Here is a 25,249-nt window from a genome sequence, read left to right as displayed (position 1 = left end):
CCAGAAATGGAGAGCACACCATCCATTGGAGAACTCCATCGCAGCGGGGGAAAGGCAAGACACAGCCCCTTTTTACGGTACTAGCTGCCATATAGTAACTTTAAAGGTTCAGTGTGAAAATTAGTGAATGGGTGTATGGGTGAGTGGACGAATAAGTGAATGGATAGTGTGGTAGGGTAAGTGGGTAAGGTGAGTGAGGTTAAGTGCATAGGGTGACAGGTGGGTAGGGTAGCAGGCGGGACAAGTGGCATGTGGGACGGGTGGCAGGTGGGAAGGATGGCAGTGGCAAGGGTGGCAGGTAGGTAGGGTGGCAGGGGGTAGTCGGGTTGGGTTGGGAGGGGTAGTCAGGTTGAGGGCCAGTAAGGTCAGGTCAAGTGGGGAGTCGGTAAGGGTGCGGGGTGGTGGTCAGTGTGAGTGATTGAGGTGTCAGTCCTGTCATTACCCAGGAATTAGATTTTCTGGTTAACATTTCCTGGGTAACTACTCAGATAAGTCCCATGGAGCTGTCCGAAGTCTCCGATTCAAGCTCAGAGTCTGAGACATTCGTGGAGGGTCCTGGGGAGCAGAGAAATTGCCTATCAGAAGCTCAAACTTTGCAGGCAATTCCCACAGAGATGAGCGCGTCGGGATTTCCACAGGGTCCTCAAGTGCAACTTAGGTCCGATGATCTGGAGACCGGAAGATCTGGGCTCCTAACTAACAGAAATAAAAGCAGGCTGGCAGCACCTGTGGAGAGAGAAACAAAGTTAACGTTTTGAGTCCAATATGACTTATCTTTGGTATAAAGTGTTAATGGACTCGAAGCATTAACTCTGTTTCTATCCCCACAGATGCTGCCAAACGAGGTGAGTTTTTCCAGCACCTGTTTTTATCTCAGATCTCCAGCATCCGCAGTATATTGTTTTCATCCTAACTAACGGAGATAGTTTTTCCCAATCTTCCCTATCTGTTCCCCCTAATATCTTGAAAATTTCAATCAAATCACTTTTCACTTTCTAAATTCCAGGGACTACAATCCTAGTTTGTGTAATCTCTCCTCATAATTTAATGCCTTGGAGTCCAGGTATCATTCTGTAGGACCGCCACTGCACTCCTTCCAAGACCAATACTGTATTTCCCTCCTAGGGTGTGGTGCACAGAACTGCCCACAATGCTTCAGGTGCGGTCTAACCAGGACTTTATATAGCTGATGCATGACCTCTACCTCCTTGCATTTACTCCTCAAGATATAAAGTCCCATAAGTCTTTTTAATTATTTTCTGAACCTGTCCTTGACATTTTAATATTTTGTGTACGGGAACCCCACTCGACCAAGTCTCTTTGGACATTTGCTGCTTCTAGCTTTTCACGATTTAGAAAGTACCCTGTTCTATCCTTTTTAGGTCCAAAGTAAATTACCTTACATTTGCCTACATTGAAATCCATTTGTTACAGTTTTGCCCATTCACTTAATCTATTAATATTTCTTATGTAATTTCATGTTTCCATTTATACTGCTTACAGCGCTGCCTACCTTTGTTTCATCGGCAAGTTTGGATATGTGGCTCAAAAATGCAAATTTCCAATAAAAAGTCAGCCTTCCACCAATAAATTCTAAATGAACAACTTTTTTTAACACATGAACAAATAAAATAAAATTCTTACCACAACTCTTCCAGTGTGCCATTCACTTCTAAAGCACTTCTAAAGTAACCACTTCCTTTTTCAGTGATATCATTGTCTCCAAGCCTACAGACAAGTATTGTCCATTTTATTATTCAGCAACCCACATGGTACAGGTAACATGTAAAATAAAATCCTTTAAATATGAAGAATCACAGAATAACAAAACAACATAACACATTTGTTTTAATGGAGCCTTTCTGAACAATTACTTCCATTATTTAATGGAAAATGATAAAAAATGCAAATGAAAGCGTTAATACTTTTGGCAAGAATAAAGAATAAAACTTGAAACATAGCACTTGTTCTTAAATCAGTAACTAACTCTCTTGTTTAATTAAACTTCTTCACTCAGGACACCACAAGATAAAGGAATGCTAAAAATGTTGAAAAGAAATACTTAAGTTGAATTTTAAATGGAGTAATCAATACATACATGGCTATATTATTCACTAAGAGGTTGACAATAAAAGCAGTTACTTGCCAAACAAAATAGCTGTGGGATTGAGTGAGTGCAGGAGCCATCTGTCATAAAATCTGTCTTGCATATTAGATTAAATTAAAAACAAATAACTAAATTGAGAGATCAATTTGAAAAGCTAAGTCCATCGTGCACACCACTTCCAAGTTGAAAAGAGGAAATGGAGTGTTGAGGTAAATCAGGAAGTTGATGCCAAACTTGAATTTTAAAAAGCTGAAGATAGAAAGAGGAAGGAAAGACTGAACAGATGGTAAAGATTTCCACAGTCTTATGGTCCTGTGAAAGAATAAGTTAGCTTGGAAGTGCGCCTTGATCCTAACACAGTGATTTTTGTTTACTCTTTCTCGGGATGTGGGCTTCGCTGGCTGGGCCAGCATTATTGCCTATCCCTAATTGCCCTTGAGAAGGAGATGGTGAGTTGCTTTATTAAACTGCTGCAGTACATGTGGTGTAAGTACACCCATGGTGCTATAAGGAAGGGAGTTCCAGGATTTTAACCCAGTGGGCTTCTGGGAGGGTCCCTTGTTCAAAGGCACTCAGTGCCTGACCAAGGGACCCAGCTTCGGGAAGGGGGGGCCTGCTGAGAGCCACCCACCATCCTTGCTGCCAACCCTTCGCAGTCCCTTCCTGGCGATCCCCACCCAGCCATCACTCAAGCTAAGATCCCTTGGTGATCTTAGGCCTTATGTGAGTGTAGTACCATCAGCAGTCATTGCCCCCTGGTGGCGCTGCTGAACAATGAAGTACCGTTGGCTTCTGATTGGCCAGCAGCTCCCGGTGGGTGGGACTTCTGGCCCGGGTTCCTTGATCCTGGGGAAGGCCTGCCACTGACCAGTTAAGTGCCTGATTGGCACTTAATTTGGCAGGCCTTCCCAAAAAGAGGCGGCAAGGGCCTCAGGCTGGTTGCCTAAATGGCGGGTGAGACTCTTGCCACCTCCATTAAATATTATCCAATAAAATTGAAGCTCATTGCAAAAATTAGCCAGGCTCAGCATATGAGCAGCCAGGCAAGTGCTAACGCATGAGCCAATTAGCATCTATTTGTAAAATCAAACTCAAGTTCTAATATGAAAGTAAACGTACATGATTTGAGATGGGATTAGAGAAAATGTTCTTCTGTGAGTTTAAATTTGAGCGCTTACCTTAATTCAATCAAACTGCGATTTTTTTTTAATGCTTGTGCCATGTACTTTGCGCCTTCGTCCCCGATTTTGTTTAGTTGTAAGCTGAAATAGGACAAAGACATATATTTAAATGCTCTTCTATAATGGAAACTGCACTCTTAGCTCCAAAATAACTCAGTTTATTAACAGTGAGAAGTGTGGAACAAAGCCATAAAGATCACTAAGCTCCCAGATTCAATCTTCAACCTGTGCTGATTTAACTTTAGGCAGTGATGGAGTGTTATGGTTGGATCAGTGCCCATAGCTGAAAGAGGGAAAATGATAATGAGCCAAACGTTCTAGGTTTTGATGCTGTGACTTCTGCTCCGTAGCCTACAGATATGGACAGTATCAGGTTCAGGTACAAAAATGGAAAATGCTGGAAAAACTCAGCAGGTCTAACAGCATCTGTGGAGAGAAAAAAGAACAGAGTTAATGTTTCAAATCCGTATGACTCTCCTTCAAAGCCTTGAAGAAGTCATATGGACTCGAAATATTAACTCTTTTTTTTCTCTCCACAGATGGTGTTAGACCTGCTGAGTTTTTCAGGCATTTTCTGTTTTTGTTTCAGATTTCCAGCATCCACAGTATTTTGCTTTTATTTCAAGTTTAGATACACTTGCAATATTTTTTTTGTTTAAAAAGCCTGCAAATGCTTACTATCTAGACTTGTGCATGAAGAAGTACAGCCATGTACATTTTACATCCTGCAAAAGGAAGCTGTGCCTTCAAGAGAGGGGAGAAACAGGGGAAGAAAAAGGAAAGCTGGACTTTTCAGGAATGATGGTGCAAGGCTTTAGAGCACCAATGTGTTGTGCCATCAATTTGTAGACTGCAGGCTCATGCTTGCATCCTCTAATGTGGTGAGTCCTGTTATGACATGGTGGCCGCGTCAAGTAAAGGCCACAAGAGGGGAGGAAAAGGATAGAGAAATAACTATCCAACCTGGCCCTTGCAGATTTCCTAAAGATCATCATATTATATGGAAATCTACAGCAGGTAATTTGTTCATATCTCTATCTGGGATAGTGTGTGATAAAGTGGGTGAGGGAGGGAATACTAAATTTCTCACAAAAGGCACAGTTCCAAAAAGCTGATAAAATAATCAAACTTAAACATAACTTTCTATTACATTGAAGTCATACCAAATTTTCAATTTTAGCACTTTAGGATTAGCATGTTTTTTGACATAAATTGTAAGAAAAATCTAAGCAAACTTTGAACCAAAACAAAATGAGAATGTCAACTCTTGGAATACATATCCCATACAGAGTCATGAGTCGTTGGACCCATAAAATTGCCAGGTATGCAAATCAACCAAAACCTAATAATACAGGTTGTAAGCTTGGATTTTGCCTGACTACCTTGGTGGGTGGAGGAGTTTATTGGCTCCAAAATTCCTCGAGTGGCACCTATTTCACTAGTTTGCAGGGTGAACCAAAAGGAATCTTATTTGCATTGGTCAGGCGTAAGGCTGTTTCAGCAACAGTCTCTCCATGTCTGGCAGGAACTCTGGTGCTGATTTGCCCTTTGGGAAAGAGGGTTGCCCAATGCCACTTCCCAGCACCTCTGGCAATAGTCTTATGGACAAGGAGGCCAATCTGGTCCATAATCACCTTTATGGAGGCCAGTATGCCTCTGCATACCAGTTGTCATCAATACACTGGGTCACACTGGAGTAGTATAGTGGGAACTCCTAGCTTATAGGAAGTCTGCCAATTGTTCCATCAGTGGTTGTCATTTGCTTTGCCTTACAAGGTATTGAAGAAATGGTGGTGACACAGCACATCTCCCAAGGGGGTTCAGACCATATTTTTATCAAGAAATGTGAGGAACAATTCTTTCATTAATTACTTGATAATGTAATTGTGTATAACGTTACAGCTAGGTGACATAAGTTTATTGCTTTTATCTTAGTTTTCGTAAAACCCAAATAACAAAATTCACAAATTTAAATGTTAACACTTTAACAAATATAGAGTTCCTGCTGGTCAATATAAAAAGCCATTATGGAGATTTCAAAGCAAATAGTGCAACCCTGAGGTTCAATAAATAGTAAAGTACTGCACATAAAAAAAAAACAATTTACATAGAAAAAAAACTTACCCGAAAACTTGCAATGTTGTGTTGATCTCCAGAGCTTTAGCTATTGAATGGGCACCTTTGGCACGGACAGTGTTTGCTCTTAATCTAGTGAAAACAAGGATTTAGTTAAAAGTAAGAGAACTAAATGCATCATGTCAGGTATGTAGCAAAATCATTTTTTTCTGGAAAGTTTGACAAGTATTCTAATTTGCCAGGTTTAATACATACCCCAATGTTTTCAGACTGCTGTTTGTTTTCAATGCTTCAGCTATTTGGGCTGCTCCTTTCTCTCCTATGGAATTGTGTTTCAACCTGGGAAGATTCCAGGCATTGAGTCACTGTATCATTTGTACCATATGTCTGGACTTGAAGTTAGCAATATCCAAATATTATGTGCAAACACAATATTCCATCATCTCAATTATAGCATCTGATTTAATGATAATTGGTTTGGAAGTATTCCTGATTAGTCTAGTTATCAGCATTGGATGGCATGTGGGGAATTATTTACTGCAGTAGAAAAATGAAATGCAAGTTCTTACAATATAGACCAAATAGAAAGCAGTTATTTTTATGTGTTAAAGTTTATTTCATAGTTTGTTATATGTATAACACTGCTTGTCACTAGAATCGGGAAACATAGAAAATAGGAGCAGGAGTAGGTTATTCAGCCCTTCGAGCCGCCATTTAAGTTATGAATCTCTGATCACATTATTATGAGATAACAGTTGAAGGAAAGGGCTCATAATGAACTTTGTCACTCTTGGGCTGTGAATCTTAACTCCCAACAAATATTTTTTTCCAATCAATTTTCAATCTTTTGTCTATATTTTTGTATTTAACTAAAACTTGTAGTTCATTTTTAATTTTACTATTGTGCCATTTTAATGATGTAATGTACAAAAGTGAAACAGACATAGGAATTTTACCTTAAGATTTCTATTCTACATGTTTCACTTTTGAGTGCATTCGCAATGATCTCTGCTCCTTCATCCTCCAGCATGTTTCCTTCTAAACTGTAAGTTAAAAAATCATCTTTTTGTTAGCTCTACCTTTGTGAATGCAGAATGTATTTTTAAAGTAGTTAAATATTCACTTACTGAGCTACAATCATTCAATTTAAGCAGTGCTAGCATATTCTCACTTACTAAACAGAATTTCTTTCTTCTTGTCTCTTACTCACACCTAGCAACAACAACTTGTATTTATATAGCAGCTTTAATATAGAAGAATATTCAAAAGCACTTAATGAAGGCATAAGGAAAAACTCGATGATGAGCAAAAAAGAGGCGATATTAGAGGGCTGACCAAAGGCTGAGCTATGGAAGCAAGATTTTTTAGGAGAAAAAGGGCTGCTCAGGCAAAGGGGTGTAAGAACAGAACTCCAAAACACAGGAGCTGAAAGGCACCTTTGCCAATCATGGGGTGAAGGGGTGGGGAAATGCTCAAAAAGCTAAAGGTAGAAGAATAGAGTTTTCAAGCAAGTTAGAGAAGTTTGAAAGGGTAAAAATATGGGGAGATTTAAACAGGGGATGAAAATTAATTTGAGGTACTGGGGGATCAGGAGCCAATGAAGGTCAGTGAGGAAAGATATGATGGGCGAGTAAGGTTAGGATACAGGCAGCAGAGTTTTATTGAGTTGAAGTTCAATGAATGATGAAGGATGGAAAGCTAGCTAGGAGAACATTGGAATGGTCAAATCTAGAGGTGACATAGGCATGGATGAGGTTTTTAACAACAAATGGGCTGAAATTGCCATTATTGTCATTTCCCTAGGCACGTCGCTGATCTCTTGCTAGATATAGATATAGAGACTGGTAGAACCCCAAAGAATTTCAGGCCTTAAATGTTTTGTGAGAGTTTACTTAGCATTTATCTTTAAATTTTATTAAAAGATTTGCATTTATAAAGTGGCTTTCATGACTTCAGGATGTCCCAAATGCATTACAGCCAATGAAATACTTTTCAAGTGTAGTCACTGTTATAATGCAGAAAATGTGACAGCCAATTTGAACACAGCAAGCTTCTACAAACAACAATGAGATAACGATCAGACAATTTTTTTTAGTAATGTTGGCTGAAGGATAATAATTGGCAGGGACACCACAGAGAACTCCCCTGCTCTTCTTCGAATAGTATGATGGATCTTCTACATCCACCTGAGGGGGCAGATAGGGCCTTAGTTTAGCACCCCATCCAAAAGATAGCACCTCCAACAGTGCACCAACCATCAGTACTGCAGTAGAGTGTCATCCTGAAATATATGCTTAAATCTAACCCACAGCCTTCTGACTCAGAGATGACAGTGCTATCTTGCCCAACACCACTGTGCCAGAGAAAATATCTTAGGCTAGACCCCAACTTTCAGTAAATGATCATAGTATTTACAGCAACTGTCTAAGCATTTTAAACTAAAGGTGTTCATGTAGCCTGTTAGCAAGTGTGTTGGACCATTTCCCTCTAATGCTATGTTTAATCACAAAATAAATGAATATATGTGATCAAATATTAATGTTTTCATGTGTTTTTGCTATTTTAACAAAGTTCAATATAAAATATATGAATTTTAAGTAAAGATTTGAAAATATTAGCCACAATATAAATGGATCAATTGCAGAACAACTCAATTTGAAAGCCATAAAGCAACCTTAATATTTACTTTAGCATTTGTGTAGATTATTTATAGTATCATTTAAATGCAAGGTGCAAGACTCATCTGTTTGGTTGATGGGACATAGAATATTAACAATGTTTACATTAATAAACGTTTAGTAGGATTATCTTTAAAAGACACAGTGGCTGAATCACTAACATGCCAAAGCATTTTGTTACTTCTAATTCATATCTAAAAAATAAATTTTAATACCTCAATGTCTTGACTTTTGAGAAAACAGACTCCAGTCTTTGGAAACCAGAAGCTCCAGCTTTACATCCATCTAATTCCAATGTTTCAATCGTGGTATGGTAAGAAAGGAGGTTTGCAATTGCAGTGCAGTCAGTCACATTCAAAGAAATGTAAGAAAAATTTACAACATCACTGGTTTGGGAGGCAACTAGTTGTGTTAAATTTTCATTTGCCGCTTCATAGAGACAATGAGAGGCTGTTAGTTTTTGTCTTTTGTGCACTGTATATTTTGTAATATTTTCTGGAGTTAGCGTGTCTTCTTTTGGAACTTCAACTGCAGCAATATTTTTGATAGCATCAAAGACTTCTCTTTCTTTAACCTGGTGTTGAGGCAGCAACTGCTTCACAAATTTTCTGTTGCTATGAGAGACTAGGCCAGCAGTGAACCTCAGTACAATCTCAAATACATTACTCTTTGAACTGAAGGCTTTATGCACATGATCCACACCAGATTCATTTGCAGAAATGCAATAAAGCGCTGCAAAAAACTCCTGGTGTGTCAGATGGAAAAATTGCCAAATGTGGGATTGCATCATTTTCAAGCTCTCTTTGGTGAGAATTTTTTTCCAGAAGGATTTTTTGTCCTGGGGATTTTTGGCAATGTTCCTTTCAATGTCTTTTGCTGAGAAAATTATTGTTTTATTGACGATTCCATCCCATGCAAGTTCTGCTAATTTAATTATTTCATTTTTGTCTTCATCATCTTCTATGCAGAAGGACTCAGGGTCATCTTCCTTATCACTGTTACAGATCAGTAAACACTTGGTGAATCTGAGGAACAAATCGGTGATTGTCCTGGGAAAGGAAGAGATCTGAGACCACCTGCCTTTACAGTGAAAGGATTTATGGAGGTAGAAACACAGGATGTCACAAAATGCAGGAACATAGCAAAGTCCAAACAAAGAATCAATGCTCTTCACTGTTCGAAAGACATGGTCAGCAACTTTTTTATCCTTGAGGCACTTCAAAAAGTATGCAGCAATTTCACTTTTAGAAAATCCTAAAATTTCAGCACATCGATTAAAATATGTTTTGTTATCTAAATCGATTGTGGTTGGGCGGGATGTAATAAGGACAGTTGCCTCATGAACAAGGTCTCCCTTTATGATACTTACAATCAAATGATTAATATGTTGAGCAATGGATGGGTCAACAATTGAATGGTTGTTAAATTCAAGAGACAATTTGAATTCATCCAATCCATCAAATAAAAATAGGATCCTGCTAGGAAATTCCAGTATCTTATTGCACAATGCTCTCAGATGAGGGTAGCTATGTACAATAAGCTCGGTCAGGCTAATTTTTTCCTTGATTGTGTTTAACTCCCGAAAATTGAAATAAAGCAGTATATAAAATCCAGTATAAATCATTCCACAGGCCCAACTATGAGTGAGCTTTTGCATCATAACGCTTTTGCCTATACCTGCCACTCCTTGCACTAGAGTGACTCGAGGTGGCTTTTCCCCAGGTGCAGATGGTGAAAGAAGCTGTTTTAAATCTATACGCTCGCACGCTGTGTAGTCTCTGTGTTGCAGGAGTTCATGTTCAGTTTTATTCCTTTCTCGGACATTGAGAATGACTAGACTGGTGAAATGTTCCTGCAGCAATGGTCTGGAGTTATCAAATACAAAGTATGGCTTTATTCTCTCCATCTGTGCTAGTAATGTGTATTTATGTGTGGCCACTGCTTCAGAGATTTCTGTAATTACAAGAGAAAAGTAATGAGCCACACTGGAGCCTCCATATTCTATCATAATGAACAGGGCTCCTCAGTGCAGAACAGAATTGACACATACCCCCGTGTCACCAAATTTTGGATGTTACGCATATGATAAATTAATACAATGGACACAAAATGAAAAGAAGTACAATCCAAATCACAGAAAACAAATTTAATCTTTCTTGGTCTATGTGGTTGATTTATGTTGAACCCAGGAGATCGGCGTTTGTGTCCAATGAAATGGGACAACATCTGCTACACGGCTTTGCCCTACAAGAATGAAGGCTTACTTGGAAGGCAAATAATTCGAACCTGGCTTTCACTGGGCAGGATTTTCCGGCCCCGCTGCTGTAAGTCTGCCGAAAGTTCATTGACTTCGGTGGCACCGGTATGTCTGGCCTGCGACTGGGACCGGAAAATCCCACCCATTCTGTGTGCAAAGGAATGCAAGCCATCTGATAAAATGTAGTTCATTTTAAGAATTAAAATGTCTTTTGTAGAAATATATGAAGGTGCCAGCAAGCTTGTTTAAACTATAATCTATTCCATTCCACTAAGTAGTAAACACAGTATATTATTAAAATCAGTTAGCAGGAGTATTTGACAGCTTGATTGTCCCATAATATCTTCAAGACACAACCTGCATTTGCGCGATCATCTGCAAAGTGACACAAATTCTGGACTTGTTCTGAATGTAGCAAATATGAATTGTTATGGATGACTTAAAAATAATTATACTTAAAACAATGCAATTAATTTCAGCTTGCACCACATTTCACATATCATATCATATTAAAACAGCTTTGCTTTCAAAAAAAGGAAATATTCCATTTCTTTCAAATTCCTAGAAAGATTCTGACAGAGCCATGGTTCCAAAATAAAAATGTAATCTCTACCTAGTATCTTGGATATAATTATGGATTCATTTTTAATGTACGTCCTGCAAATCTGGCATAGAACTTGTTCTTTAAAGTATATTTTTACTCAGTAAAAATAAGAACAATGCTACATGAATTAAACACAATGTGACATATATACTAATACAAGTTTTCCACCACATAAAAAGTGAGCTGTTGCACTGTGAGTACAGGAACATTAGAAAGCATGGAATCAAAAGGAGTTCATTGTTCAAGAAGCTCATCCTCTCCAATGTACCACACACAATTATGTTGTCATGGCTTTCATCTAACCCAATCCAGAAAATCCTGAGGAAGGCAACTTAACCCAGCTAAGACCAGAAACCAAAGACAGTGAAGCCAATTGAGTTCTTCAGTGTAACCGTGACTCAATAAAACTAGGTGGCACATATGTCAATTATGATTACCAGGGTGGAAGTTTGTAATTGGTCAATGGATGACTTAGATCAGATGGTTAACTGGATGAGGAGTAGAAGGGGAGTATGAGGAAAGGATCAATTTAAGAGAAGTGATGTTCAACAAATTACTTGCAAGCAACTGTGGCTGAAGACTGATGTTGGAGGTCTCCTGCTGTGGCTACCGCTTTCAAAAATGGGGATGAAAATCATCCCCTTTATGTGTGAAGATTTCAAATCAAGCATTAGAAAAATCCATATCCATACTAATACAGAGTCTGTTTTATATGTATTGGAGTTTAAACTGTATTTCCATCCATCAATATTAAAGAACTTCCAAATCAACAGGTCCAAACTGATACTGGAACCTTAAACATGGAGATGCCTACTCATTACATGCAAGAGATTATCTTTGACGAATCACACTTACCTTCAGGGAAATTGGTTATTTGGATTTTTTCATTGCTGCCCTCAAGTAAAACAGTTGGTAGGTTTTCATGGAGAAGATCAATAATTGGCCTGTCATCTTTATCAATGTAGGATTCCAGCAGTGTTGTTACAAACTTCTTTAAGCCAGGATAAAGGTCTTCAGTGTCTGTCAGTGCAGTGAGAAAATCAGTACATGACTGCTGACCTCTGTGGCTCAATATGTCGAGAAGAGTTCGCCCTTTATCGACGTCTGGTTTATCTTTTATTACATTATGGTCATCTTCAGAGATTATTTTCTTATTCATTAAAAGATTTAAGAGTGGAAGTATGTTAGGACTGATGTAATTAACCACAGTCCGACGACCTTCTTCAATTGCATGTATTGCCCAGTCTGTGCGCTTCATTTGTGATGGAAAATATCCAGTATTGTCACAAGCACCTGTTAAGAATGATATGAAATAATTTAAAATCAAACATTATCCTCAATCAAACTAAGCTGTCTAAAAGATTTGAAATTTTGTAGCTAATAAGATGGCATAAGCACAAAAATGAATGGCTTAATTCAACTGTCATATAATTTTGCAAATGTTTTGTCTGGCAACTTGATATCATGGTCTGAAGCACTAACTATTTTCTCTTTATCACAGATTAAATAATGCTCATTCCAGAACAACTTTTTCCCCATATTTCTGCAAGGGTAGTATTATTGTTTATTTTACCCACTTCTGCTTGTCTCTGTTCTAGTGAACAGGTAATAGAGTCACCTTTTCTGACTAAGTTAATGCTAAAAGCTAAAATGCTATATCTTAGTGCAGGTCGAAGTAGCAATGTCTGTTCTTTTTGAGTGAAGTTCTCTAATGCCTCCAATGCTGAGTAATGTAATGAGTATGCCAAAAGTTGGTCATACCCACATCTGTTACCTTAGGACTTTATACACACAGGTCTGGAATTTCTACTGGGTTCTCCAGGAGGAAGCAGGGTGAAACCCGTGGAAAAATGGTGTAAATGATTAACTTCTGCCGTTTCTCTAAAAACCCCATAGCAGGAAAATTGGGAGAACCCTGTGGAATTTCAGGGCCATAACTGGTAGCAGGAAAAGAAATAATGTTTTACCCTTTTATTCTACCAAGTTTCTCTCCACTCCTTTCTTAAAGCATTGGCTCCTTGCTCAAGTGCGGTGCAATGGGTGTCTCTTGCTCCCTATTCCTCATGCATGAGCTGAGAGTAAAGCAGCTGAGACTGACCCTGTCCTTTGTGACATTCACTCATGCTGACTTTCAGTAAGGGTTTCTGCAGACAACTCGGATGCTGAGGTAAATTTCGGTATGCCCACCCCCACCCTACTATAGATTCCTGCAGAGGGCAGGAATCGAACCTGGAACCACCTTAGTCAAGAAGTAAACATTTAAAGGGTATATATTCTCATTTGTAAAGTTAAAGAGAAAGTTTCCACAACACCTAGAATATTTGGGCAATATGGTACAGTAGTGGTGTTGAGGACCAGAACTTTAGGTGCAAGGCATTGTAAAATACATACACTATGCCAGCAGAATTGGTTGCAGACAGAATATGATCCCTTTCACAGAGTACTGTATGTTTGCAAATAATAGGATAATAAGGGCAAAAACTGCTGTCTCAAAAATTCCATCATTTAAACTAGGATTACATTTAGCTCAAAGTGGTAGAAAAACAAACTGAATTACCCGAGTGACAGTTTCTGTCTGAGACAACAACGCTGATTAAATTAATTATAAAAACCTATTCTCAGTTGGACAACATAAAAATGATTGCACAAAATGATTTTCAGCACTTTAGGTAGGAAATGTTTCCTTCCTACCCTTCTGTCATGGAGCCTTTATCAAGTGATTTGCTTTGGGTGTTCCTGCAAATGGTCTTATAATGGGGCAGAAGGGAGCTGGAGGAAGAGGAAGTAACAGAAGCTTACAAAATGGCTACACCACTGGAAAAGATAACCAACGAGGGGTATACTTCCACCAGCCTTAACAAACCACTTCACTCATTTAGAATATTGTGAGCGATTTTGGGCCCCGTATCTCAGGAAGGATGTTTTGGCTCTGGAGAGGGTCCAGAGGAGGTTCACGAGAAAGATCCCAGGAATGAAAGGCTTAACATATGAGAAATATTTGAGGACTCTGGTCTATACTCGATGGAGTTTAGAAGGATGAGGGGGGATCTGATTGAAACTTACAGAATACTGAAAGGCCTGGATAGAGTGGACATGGGGAAGATGTTTCCATTAGTAGGAGAGACTAGTACCCAAGGGCACAGCCTCAGAGTAAAGGGAAGACCTTTTAGAACAGAGATGAGGAGAAACTTCTTTAGCCAGAGAGAGGTGAATCTATGGAATTCATTGCCACAGAAGGCTGTGGAGGCCAGGTCATTGAGTGTATTTAAGACCGAGATAGATAGGTTCTTGATTGGTAAGGGGATCAAAGGTTACGGGGAGAAGGCGGGTGAAAGGGGTTGAGAAACTTATCAGGCATGATTATGGGGGAGCAGAATCGATGGGCCGAATGGCCTAACTTCTGCTCCTATGTCTTATGGTCACTCCAGGTAGTGCTGCATTCTGTCAAATTTTTCTCGGATATTGGCATTAAGATTGCCATTGAACTTTTCTATGATCCCTGCCATCTGTCTCAGGTTGTCCAAGGTGATCTTCAGTGGTTCCAAGTGAATGTGATGGTCATCCAACCAGTGCATTTTTAGAACAGAGCCCCATAGATCTGAGACTACAGGCTTGGGCGTCAGTAGGGCTAATTGGCCAATTAAGGGCTTCCATAGGCCTAAGGGTGGGCATGCTGCCTGATAATATGGGGACAGCTCAGGGGTGGGAATGAAGGTGGTGAGCTAGCCACCCATCTTATTTTATGTGCCACCTGGCCTAAAATATGCCAGCTGGGGGGGCTGAAAAGCTCACCCACTGGTGTTTAAAGAAATGGCACAGGACCTGCCTGCACAAAGTGCAAACTACGATTTTGGTAGGACTCTGGGCCCAACCCCAAACAGAGCATCATTCTTACCCCATATCCCCATTAGCAAGACATAGAGGTCCAAGTTCCCTGAAATTTACCACAGGTTTCTTTAATCTGGTTGCCACTGTTATTGTCCAGATTTCTTGCACCAGCTAATGTTGCCATTATCCTTTTAACAGCAGCAGATTTTAATCCTGCAATCAGATTCATGTCTCGCCTGCAGTAAGCCAACTTTTCCCAATCCCGCTCTTTAGCTTTGCTTTTTCTTCAATTTATAACAGTTAGAGCCATGATCTGAAGACAATTGGAAATCCTGCTTCTGGAAGAACCATTATGCTTTAGGAATTTTGAGATCAAATTGGTTTTAAAAACAATTTAGCAAAAGAATCTTTCTGTAATGTTATAAGCAATACAGTCCTAAATCACTTCCATTTATGTATAAAGGCAGAATCTGCTTCCAGGAGCCTGAGTTAGCCACACATCTACTCATCTACCATCCTCAAATCTTTCCAACTTGAAGTGCATGATCTTTCTCAGTAGTTCTGCATAAATTGTTCACACTATCTTCCCTTTTCCACAACTAAACTTCTACTTGGACAAAGGACATGACAATGAGATTGCTAATATGGGTAAAGGCAGCAGCAGAAGGGCTAGCAACACTGCAAACTTAGCAATGTAGTTGATATTTTGATATTCTGAATATACCTTCTGCTCATTTTACTAGGGATATGTTAGCAGCATTTAAAGCATTCAGAGATATCTTAAATATTGCTGTGTGACATTAGCGTATGAACCGTACAAGGCATTTGTATGACATACCTCTATCCATTATTTTAACCAAGTCATTAACTCAAGTATTTTAAATAGGCTTGTACCCCCACTAACATAACATCTATTGACTCAACTCCTACCTCAGTTCATCTGCTGCTAAATTACTCATCCATGCCTTAGTTGCCTCTAGATCTAATTATTCCAATGCTTTCCTGGTCAGCCTCCCATGTTCCATCCTCTATAAACTTGACCTAATCCAAAACTCTGCTGCCTGTATCCTAACTCACACCATGTCCTGGTCACCTATTATCTGACCTACATGACTCTTGGTCCTGCATTGTCTCAATTTTAAAAATCGCATCCTTGTTTTTAAATCCCTTCGTGGCCTTGTTGCTCACTATTAGTGTAACCTCCTACAGTTGTACAACCCTTCATGCTTTCTGCACCACTCCAATTCGGGCCTCTTGCACATTCCCAACTTTAAGCGCTCCATCACTGGTGGTTGTGCCTTCAGCTGCCTAGGTTCTAAGTTCTGAAATTCCCCATCATAACCTCTCTACTTCTTTATTCTACTTGACACAGCTTAACACTTACCTTTCTGACCAAGCTTTTGGTCATCTGTCCTAATAGCTCCTGATGTGACTCAGTATCAAATATTGTTTGATGAAGTCCCTGTGAAGCACCTTGGAAAATTTTACTATGTTAAATGTGTTATATAAATATATTTTGTTCCTGTTGTTATTAAAATAAGAATTAGACAGGGGAATTCAACTAAATATGTTAGTCTTGTATGCTAATATTGCACATAATAATTTATAGGCTATAATATACACAACTATGTACTGTCAAAGGATTTCAATTTTATTATTTAATCTTGTCCATTTTGGCACAGATTATTAATATCTTTCTAATTTTATTACGTAATGGGTTAACAGCAACTCACCTTTGATTTCTAAAACAACTACTTTTGAAATAGTGTGCTTTAGAGAGTCATGCTGAACTTCAAAAGAATACACAAGCTTCCTTTTTGTAGCTTTGGCATTTCTGAAGGTGAGCTGAGACATTAAACTGTATGCTCCACTTCCTTTGTGATTTTTCAAAGTTATGGCAATGTCATGCTCTCCTTCCGTGAAGTACAGTGTTTTGTCTTGTTCCTGCTCACTCTGATAATCTTCAACTCCACTGTATCCACGTTGTTTTACAGAAGATGAGGTGCTGTTCCATTTACTGATGAGAACTCTTTGGAATTTGCCCTCCTCCTCTCTATACCAAGAAACGTTGATAGCTTTTGGTTTGAACCAGAGAACTGCACAAGCCAGAGAGAGGGGATCAGCCAAATGGAGATGGTTTGGTTTAATGATGTCCGTCACTTTGGGAGCAACTGAAAAACAAAGGGGAGCAGAATCACCAAGTTACTCTTTTCTACAAAAAAAATGTAATTCTCATACTATGCTGCACTGCTGCTTTTCTCACCATTTTCAATTTATTTTTGTATTCCATTTTCTTTGGATAGAAACTAGGCAATACCCTTCAACTGCTGTGATCAGTTGGCAACCATCAACTCCACTGGACAAAAGCAGATTTCTCTCCTGAAATGCTGACATATGGGTTGAAGCACTAAGAGCCGGGTTTCAAAGCAGGCTCAGGAACCCAAAGCTCGGATAATTTCCGGGTTTGACCCGGAATCTCAGCTATCTCGCTATCACGTGCCATTTTTAAATGCAAATGTCTTAATTGGGCAGGAAGCCGAGTGTCTCCAGGAGATAGGAGCAGCCTGCTTGGCACCGGTAGAAAAGGCAGGCCGCAGCCATATTGAGGCCTACCACTGCTTTGCCGCTAAAAGCAGACAGCACATTAGAGGACTAGCAGCATTTAATTGAAGGAAAGTGGTCATGCAGCTAAAATGAAGGTAACATGCACATCCCTGCACAAACACTTTTCACCCAATGCGAACAAATTTTCAGACCTCCCTATTTTGAACCTGACAGCACCAGATCCTTCTGGTCCGCGGGACTCCCTTTTGAAAAAGTACAGCCTCTACAGAATCCGGTCGATATCCTGAAATTTTCCATCTTGAAAGAGCATCACCACCACATGAAATTCCGTGGCTCAAGGACACAGACCACCATCGCCTTTTCTGGGCAACAAGAGAGGGGCAATAAATGCAGCTTTGCCAAAGTCACCCACATCCCAAAAACAAGCTTAGTTATTTACCTTTTCTTTTACTGCTGTAAAAAATAAATGTTGCAAAGCAAACAGTTGCTGTGATCACAGAAGTCATAAGAAAAGTGAGCAATGTTCCTGATCTTGTTCTTGGCTTGGATCCTATAAAAATGCAAGACCAAAGATGTGTTATTGATTATTCACCGCTGTTCCTCTGTGTTGCTAAAAGCAAGACTGTGCTTGTAACAGAAAACAGAACTTTAAATTTAGTTGCAGTACAGCATGAAGCAGCATCATGTGAATAACTGAAAGCAGTAACTCCTATTTCATTTACAATTTCTGGTCCTGCATTGGCATTTAGATTATGAGGTCAATATGAAGATAATTATTTATTGATCCAGTATCCCACCCAGACCCACTCTGCACCCAAGATGTGCTGCACCTGATGCTTGTTTAGAAAATAATACTTCTCCTTTTCTAGCCTAAGGATCAAGAGCTAGATTTAAAAGATTTAAAAGATTATCAAGAGCTAGTTTGCATCCAGACCTTCCTTTTGCAGATATTGAAAGCGGGAAAAGGCGATTAAAATATAAGTCATATGTTGACAAGTAGCACTATGAGATGACAATATAGTGTAAAAGAACAGCTTTGGGAGCATTGTTAAAAACTTACATTTATATTTATATTTATACGCCTAGGCATGCAACAGAAAGGCTTCCTATGGCTTGTGTGAAAGATCCAGGACCAAACCATGACAAGGATTCGTGATAAAAGAGGCTTCGAAGTAAAATGCTCCATCCTATACTGATTTCTCACTGAATACCTTAGAGGGTAAGGCACGCTAATGCTGCCACACTTCTTTGATAAAGTCCCTCAAATACACACAAAGCAATTGGGACCTGGATCAATTAAGACTAAGATGTACAGCATGATACAAGCTGCCCTAAGTTGGTTCTTCCACCAAGTTGAAGGCAGATGTATGTCTGATAGCTTATGAGGAAACTGAGACTTGAGATGACTAATGTTGGAAGATGTCAAATGGGAACAACAATCTCATTTTTCCAGGGCTCAGTACCTACTATGACTAGTTTGCAGAGAGGCAAACGGTTGCTCTCAAGCTATACCAGAAATAGTATGATATATAACGTATGCCAATGCTGTGGCCAGAAAGATGATGGCAATGTACTTACACATTTTATGGTCAGTTCTGATGCTCACCACCATTTTGAGGAACACTTGATACCTGCTAGGCACCTAGCATAACCTGTATTTGTCAATCGTCTATTGACAAAATAGTTACAATCTACTTGTGGAGGAGGGAGTAATTGGATCCCTTTGGGATCAAGGTGCTTCCAAGATGATACAAGTGATGATAGAAATTCAGAACTAATTTAATTCTCTGTGACAGATGTATAAGCTAGCATCTGAGTGAAGTGGATTCTAAGCACCGAGGGAAATGTTAATGACTCCCCATCCAGCCTGGCTCCCTAATTGATCCTAGATGAGGTAGACTTGTCACTGGGGGTCTGGGAAATTTCCCATTGGTTTGCAGAATTAAATGGAGTCAGTGAGTGTGTTTTAACTGCAGGGCCACTTCTGTGCACACTTGTGGGTAACAAAACTCTGGCTCTGCCAACCTAAGCTCGCTGGGCTCAGGAGAGTGAGTTGTGCTCCAAAGGGGAGAGTGTGTGCATTCCATATTGAAATTCTACAAGTAGTTTTATTCAGAGATTCTTAAACATGTTACTAGATTTTTGAATCTGCCGATAGCTGAATGATCAAAAAATAGATTATTTGGTTGAAGGCTCACTAAGGATAATTATAAAAAAATTCTTGTTTCTAATGGTAAGCAAAACTGTTCCCTTGCACATTTTGACCTAGGAACAGCAGAATCCACTTAGAAATTCCACTTAATTCAGATATAATATTGATACTACTTTACTGTCCTGTACATTTCTAATAAATTCATATGAAAGTTTGTCATTATTGCTATTGTGCTATCCCAGGGAGCTGTGAAAAACATTCACAAAAAAATCACTTTTCAAAGAACAGATGAGCAAAGAACAAACTGAATGATGAAGTAAAACTGGACAATTAAAATAGGGCAAGATTTATTGTAAGGAATAGATGTTTACATGTGTAGCAACTAAATAATGTCTTTTATTTGTAATGATCTATTTGTGTGGCTCAATTACATAAATTCAAGCCAAGGTTTCCTAAATGAAAATAAAATATAATTCATACCATAATAGAATCAAAAAATGAAATGGTTCTCATTATTTATTAGATACCATTCTCCTTTATTATTACTCACCCTTGATGGTCAAGCTGACAACATTTTGTAAAGGTGCTTTTAAAGCTTCATGACTAACTAAGCAGACATAACAAGCACCATCATCTGTTTGGATGCCTTTGATGATTAGGAATGAAAGCAGATTAAATGTTCCATCTTGATTTTGTTGCGGTGATCCTGCAACTGCTCTTGATGTGACGTCAACTTGGCTTTCAGTGTCTTTTGAACCACATTTGAACCAAGAGACAGAATGGTCTTCTGGATAAAAATTTTTCATCTCACATATGATTGCTTTATCTTCCCCGAGTTCAATGTCAATGTTTGCAGTGTTTACTGAAACTGTAGGAGGTGCTACAAAGACAAAAGGAATAAGGATAAATATTATATTCCTTTTATTGGTTTTCTTTATTGATGTCACTCTAAAGTGCAACATGATCATGTTAGCCATGCATAATTTAACTCCTCCAGTCTGTTCTGCCATTCAATGAGATCATGGTTGATCTGAGACCTAACTCCATATACCCACCTTTGTTCCATATGCCTTAATACCTTTGGCCAACAAAAATTGGGCTATCTCAGGTTTAAAATTTACAATTGATCTAGCATCAATTACTGTTTGGAAAAGAGAGTTCCAAACTGCTACCACAATTTGCATGAAGAAGTGCTACCTTATTTCACTTCTGAAAGTTCTGGCTCTAATTTTGACTATACCTGTTTAGCTGCCCTTCACCCCCATTCCCTCACCGTCAGGTACCCCCACACATACCCATGTGAATGTCCCTAACATTTATTTCTCTACCTGTAAAAATTTTAAAATTAGAAGTGGTTTTTGCTACCTGATTTGTTGTCTATGAGAACACTTCAATATGATTGGCTGCTTACCCTGCTTGATGGCACTGCTGTTGGATGCTTTGAGACTTCTTGACTTAATGACAGCAACAAACTAACTTTGGGAAAGGGGAAAACTGTGCGACAGAGACCCCTAGATCTTTGCGTACAGCTTTTATCAAGATCTGAAGCGAATGCTCTATATTTGCTGCTACCACAAAATCCTTATCAGAGTCTGTCCCCTAGTTCTAGTCTCTCCCACAAAGGGAAGCATCCTTTCAGCATCCACCCTGTCAAGTCCCCTCAGGATCTTACGTGTTTCAATAATATCACCTCTCATTCTTCTAAACGCCAATGGATATAGGCCCAGCCTGTCCAACATTTCCTCATAACACCTTCCATCCCAGGTATCAGTTGTCTGAACCTTCTCCTAACCGCTTCTAACACATTTATACCCTTCCTTAAATAAGGAGGCCAAAACTCTACACTGTACTCCCGATGCGGTTTCACCAACACCGTTTACAATTGTAGCAAAACATGCCTATTTTAATATTCTATTTCCCTTACAATAAACAACAACATTCCATTTGCCTTCCTAATCGCTTGCTGTACTTGCATACTAACTTTTTATGATTCTTAGACCAGGACACTCAGATCCCTTTATACCTCAGAGTTCTGCAGTCTCTCTCCATTTAATATGCTGTTTTTCTATTCTTCCTGTCACAGTTGACAAGTTCACATTTTCCCACATTATACTCCACCTGCCAAATCTTTGCCCACTCACTTAACCTAATTATGCCCCTTTGCAGGCTCTGATGTCCTCTTCACAACTAACTTTCCTAAATGTCTTTGAGTGATCAGCAAATGTAGCAGCCATACACTGGTGCCTTCATCCAGGTCATTGATATAAATTACAAATAGTTGAGGCCCCAGCACTGATCCCTGTGGCACTCCGCTTTTGACATTTTGCAAAATGACCCATTTGACCCTCTTGTTTCCTGTTAGCTAACTGATCCTCTATCCATGCTACCATGTTACCACCGGCACCATGAGCTCTGATTTTGTGTAGTAACCTTTGATGTAGCACCTTGTCAAAAGCTTCTCATATCACACAGTCCACCTTGGTGGATATTTCGGTATGCAGAAATGTACCTTCACCACTGAGGTAAGTTAAAATTCATTCAACCAGATTTTGGAAGTGCTTTTCTCTTATCACCTCTTATCGATGGGTACATTAAAAACTGTCTGTGAATAGATCTCAAAATTCATAGACACTTTTTTTTGCTCAGTTAGATGATGGCAAATTATCTGCTATTTTACAGCAAACTGAGTCCGATTATTGACAATATTTACATCTCTGTACCTCTCTCATCAGTACATTTTTACACTTCCCGAAGTCAGCTGGAATTCTTATTTACACCATTAACATTTCTAGTGAACATAGTTAAAAAAAAAACTCCAGTCACACTTCCTGAAGAATTACACGTCAGGTATCATCCTTCACTCACCTGTTACTGCCAGAGTAACTCTCCCCATTGCTTTATCGGAAAATATTGTAACTATGCAGGAGTATGATCCAATGTCATGAATTGTAACATTCTTTAAAAGCAAAGAAGCATTTGCTTTGCTTATTTCATTTATAGAGAGACTTGATTCTGGTCTATAGCTTTCAAATTCTCCAAAGTCGAACAAGCAAACTGCTTTTTCATCATTCCCCACCCTGTGGTTCCATTCAATCACAACGTATCTCAAATCAAGCTCATCTGTGTGCAAAAATGAGCAGCCAAGCAGGACATCTTCACCAATTGTGGCATTGACAGCCGGGATGACCACCACCTCCAGGGATGCTGCATTAAGAAAAATACATATTGAAAGAAAATAGGCATGAAATATGGTTCATAAATCACTAATTGGAATCATTTTTTGATTTAACAAAATTCAAAGGGGGAGAAATGGCCGACAGTTTTATGACAAGGACGTGCAAAATGTAGTCGGGAGGGGTGTATGTGGGGCACCTCAGCCACTTCTGAAAAAATCTGTTTCCTACATTATAACAGCGGCTACCCTTTAAAAAGTACTTCACTGAAGCAGTTTAATATAGCCTATGGATGTGAAAATGCTACATAAATGCAAGTTTTTCTTTTGTTTTTGTTTCCCAGCCTGTAGCCAGCCAACTGGAGAGGCATGAAATGGGGTAGGGAGTTTGGGGGAGGAGTAGTCTATGATCAGGAGTTAGGAGAGGTTTGTGATTGGGGGTGGGGGGGAAAGAGGCCTATGATTGGGCAGGGAGGGGAAAAACTGGTAACTGGGAGGGGGAGTGAGGTTCGTGATCAGGTTGGGGAGAGAGGCCTGTGATTGGGAAGGCTAGGAATGGAATATAGGGGGCAAAGTTGGGAGGATGAAGGCTAACTTGAGCAGCGAGGAGTACTGAAAGAGTCATTGGTCCAGCTCCTCCAGAAATATGGAGCATAGCAACCCTGGGAGAACTCCATCGCAGCAATGAAACATCGGTGGTGGGGGTAGACAAGACAAACGCCCTTTTGAGTGGTTGGGGGGGGGTAGTTGGATCAGGTCATGGAGTAGTCAGGAGCAGGGGGAATAGTTGCATTGAATCAGTGGGGGTGGGGTGGGGTGGGGGGGGGTGGGGGGAGTCGTCAGGGAGATAGTCTGTGTATCAGGAAAGGTAGTTGGTGGGGGGAGGGTCGGGGGGTCAGTGTGAGTGATTGGGGTGTTAGTTCTGTAGTAACCAGGAGTTAGACTAGGATTTTTCTGACTAACGTTTCCTGGGTAACTACCCAGTTAAGTGCCACGGAACAGTCCGAAGTCTCTAACTCGAGCTCAGAGTCAGAGACTTTCGGGGAGGCTCCCATGAGCATGGGAAATGCCCATCGGAAGTTGAAACCTCCAGGGAAATTCCCACGGAGGTCAGCCCATCAGGATATCTGCAGGGTCCCGAAACGTATCTACTTAACAAACATGAATTAGGAGCAGGATTAGGCCATTCTACCCCATGAGCCTTCTCTGCCATTTGATTAGATCATGGCTGATCTGAATGTGGCCTGAGCTCCAGGAACTCCACTTCCCTGTCTACCTCCTATAACCTTTGACTCCCTTTCAATCCAGAATCTATTTAACTCAGCCTTAAAAATATTCAATGATCCTACCCCCACTGCTCTTTGGGGAAGAGAATTCCACAAATCAACTAAATTCTGAAAGAAAAACATTTTCCTCTCTCCATCTTAAATGGTACACCCCTTATTTTTAAACTTGTCCCCTAGTTCTAGTCTCTCTCACAAGGGGAAACATCCACACAGCATCCACCCTGGCAATTTCCTGCAAGGATCTTATATGCTTCAATAAGATCGCATCTCATTCTTCTAAACTCCAATGGATACAGGCCCAACCTGTCCAACCTTTCCTCATAAGATAACCCCTTCATTCCAGGAATCAGCCAAGTGATCTTGAGTCATAGTCCGACCCCTGACAATCTGGAGGCCGGAAGATCTGGGCCATTGTATCTTTTGGAGGTCGCTGATCCATCCTTCCATTCACTGCTGAATTTCTCAGTTGCCGGGAAACCCGTACAACAGTAAATTTCAAATCAGGCTCCTACAGTGGGAGCCCAATTTAAATACATTAATTACATTGGATGCTCTGATATCTTCCACTATAAGGTGACATGCATATGTGCAGCAGGTTAGGGTTGCATTCTCTGTATTTAATTCCCCCACCCTCTCCCATCTGTTATGTGGGCGTTAATATCAAGGCCCATATTTCTATTTAAAATTTAAAGAATTCTGAGGCTGAAAGCCATTTAGGCCTTAAGTTTTTCAGGCATTGGCCTCAGGATTCATTAGCACTGTTTGGACAAGCTGCCGGCACCTGTCATGCTCCAACCATTTGATAAAGATGAACGGTGGGCCACTTGCCTCACTGGCAGCAACCCAAAGATAAGCTCTGAGAGGGGATGGCCAATTGTGGGCTAGCAGAGCTGCTTAGGAGCATTGTGGAGCAAACATTCCCATAATTCTTGGTTCCAAATTAAATATTTAAAAAAATATATACTATTTGGTGGCGGTTACTAGCTAGGGCTGCATCCACGCCAAAAAAATCTGAGCACGCACCATTTCAGACTCTCTTTTTCAAACAAAAAAAAAGTTCCCAAAACAGTGGAATGGAAATTGGACCTTATTGCTTCTGTTTTATGGGCAAAATGAGAGAAAACTTAGTGGACTAAGGTCCCGCATCTGAAGAATGTCTGAAAGATGTTTGAGGTGAGTAGATTGGACTGTTTCAAACATATGGGGTAGCTGCTCAAAACAGATAAACTTATGGATCACCAGGTCAATATAAGGAAAGGCAATTTGTTCCAAACAGATTGAGAGGGCATGCGAGAATAAGAAAGTTACTTAAATGGTAGACATTAGCCTAATTTCAATTGGGT

General features: G+C 39.8%; 1 protein-coding gene across 3 annotated transcripts in view; it reads right to left on the bottom strand.

The window, feature by feature from the left end:
• Positions 1-25,249, bottom strand: part of LOC121280093 (protein NLRC3-like) — a 39,769-nt gene that overhangs the window by 13,573 nt on the left and 947 nt on the right. For 2 of the 3 annotated variants that reach the window (XR_005943536.1, XM_041191719.1), the window contains exons 2-12: positions 22,314-22,652; positions 19,999-20,328; positions 17,736-17,846; positions 16,465-16,902; positions 11,759-12,196; positions 8,258-9,995; positions 6,321-6,407; positions 5,620-5,703; positions 5,413-5,496; positions 3,286-3,369; positions 1,645-1,728 (exon numbers count right to left, since the gene is read on the bottom strand). Coding sequence is in view for 2 of the 3 variants with exons in the window: in XM_041191719.1 (XP_041047653.1) it covers positions 1,645-1,728; positions 3,286-3,369; positions 5,413-5,496; positions 5,620-5,703; positions 6,321-6,407; positions 8,258-9,995; positions 11,759-12,196; positions 16,465-16,902; positions 17,736-17,846; positions 19,999-20,328; positions 22,314-22,652 (3,817 nt within the window). In the remaining variant the exon portion in view is untranslated. The remainder of the gene's footprint in view (positions 1-1,644; positions 1,729-3,285; positions 3,370-5,412; positions 5,497-5,619; positions 5,704-6,320; positions 6,408-8,257; positions 9,996-11,758; positions 12,197-16,464; positions 16,903-17,735; positions 17,847-19,998; positions 20,329-22,313; positions 22,653-25,249) is intronic. The other variant, XM_041191721.1, reaches the window with a different exon arrangement.

This window comes from Carcharodon carcharias, chromosome 7 (genome assembly GCF_017639515.1).
Source record: "Carcharodon carcharias isolate sCarCar2 chromosome 7, sCarCar2.pri, whole genome shotgun sequence".
NCBI classification, from domain to species: domain Eukaryota; kingdom Metazoa; phylum Chordata; class Chondrichthyes; order Lamniformes; family Lamnidae; genus Carcharodon; species Carcharodon carcharias.
Note: the sequence above shows the minus strand (reverse complement) of the source record. Positions and strands in the feature narration are given on the sequence as shown.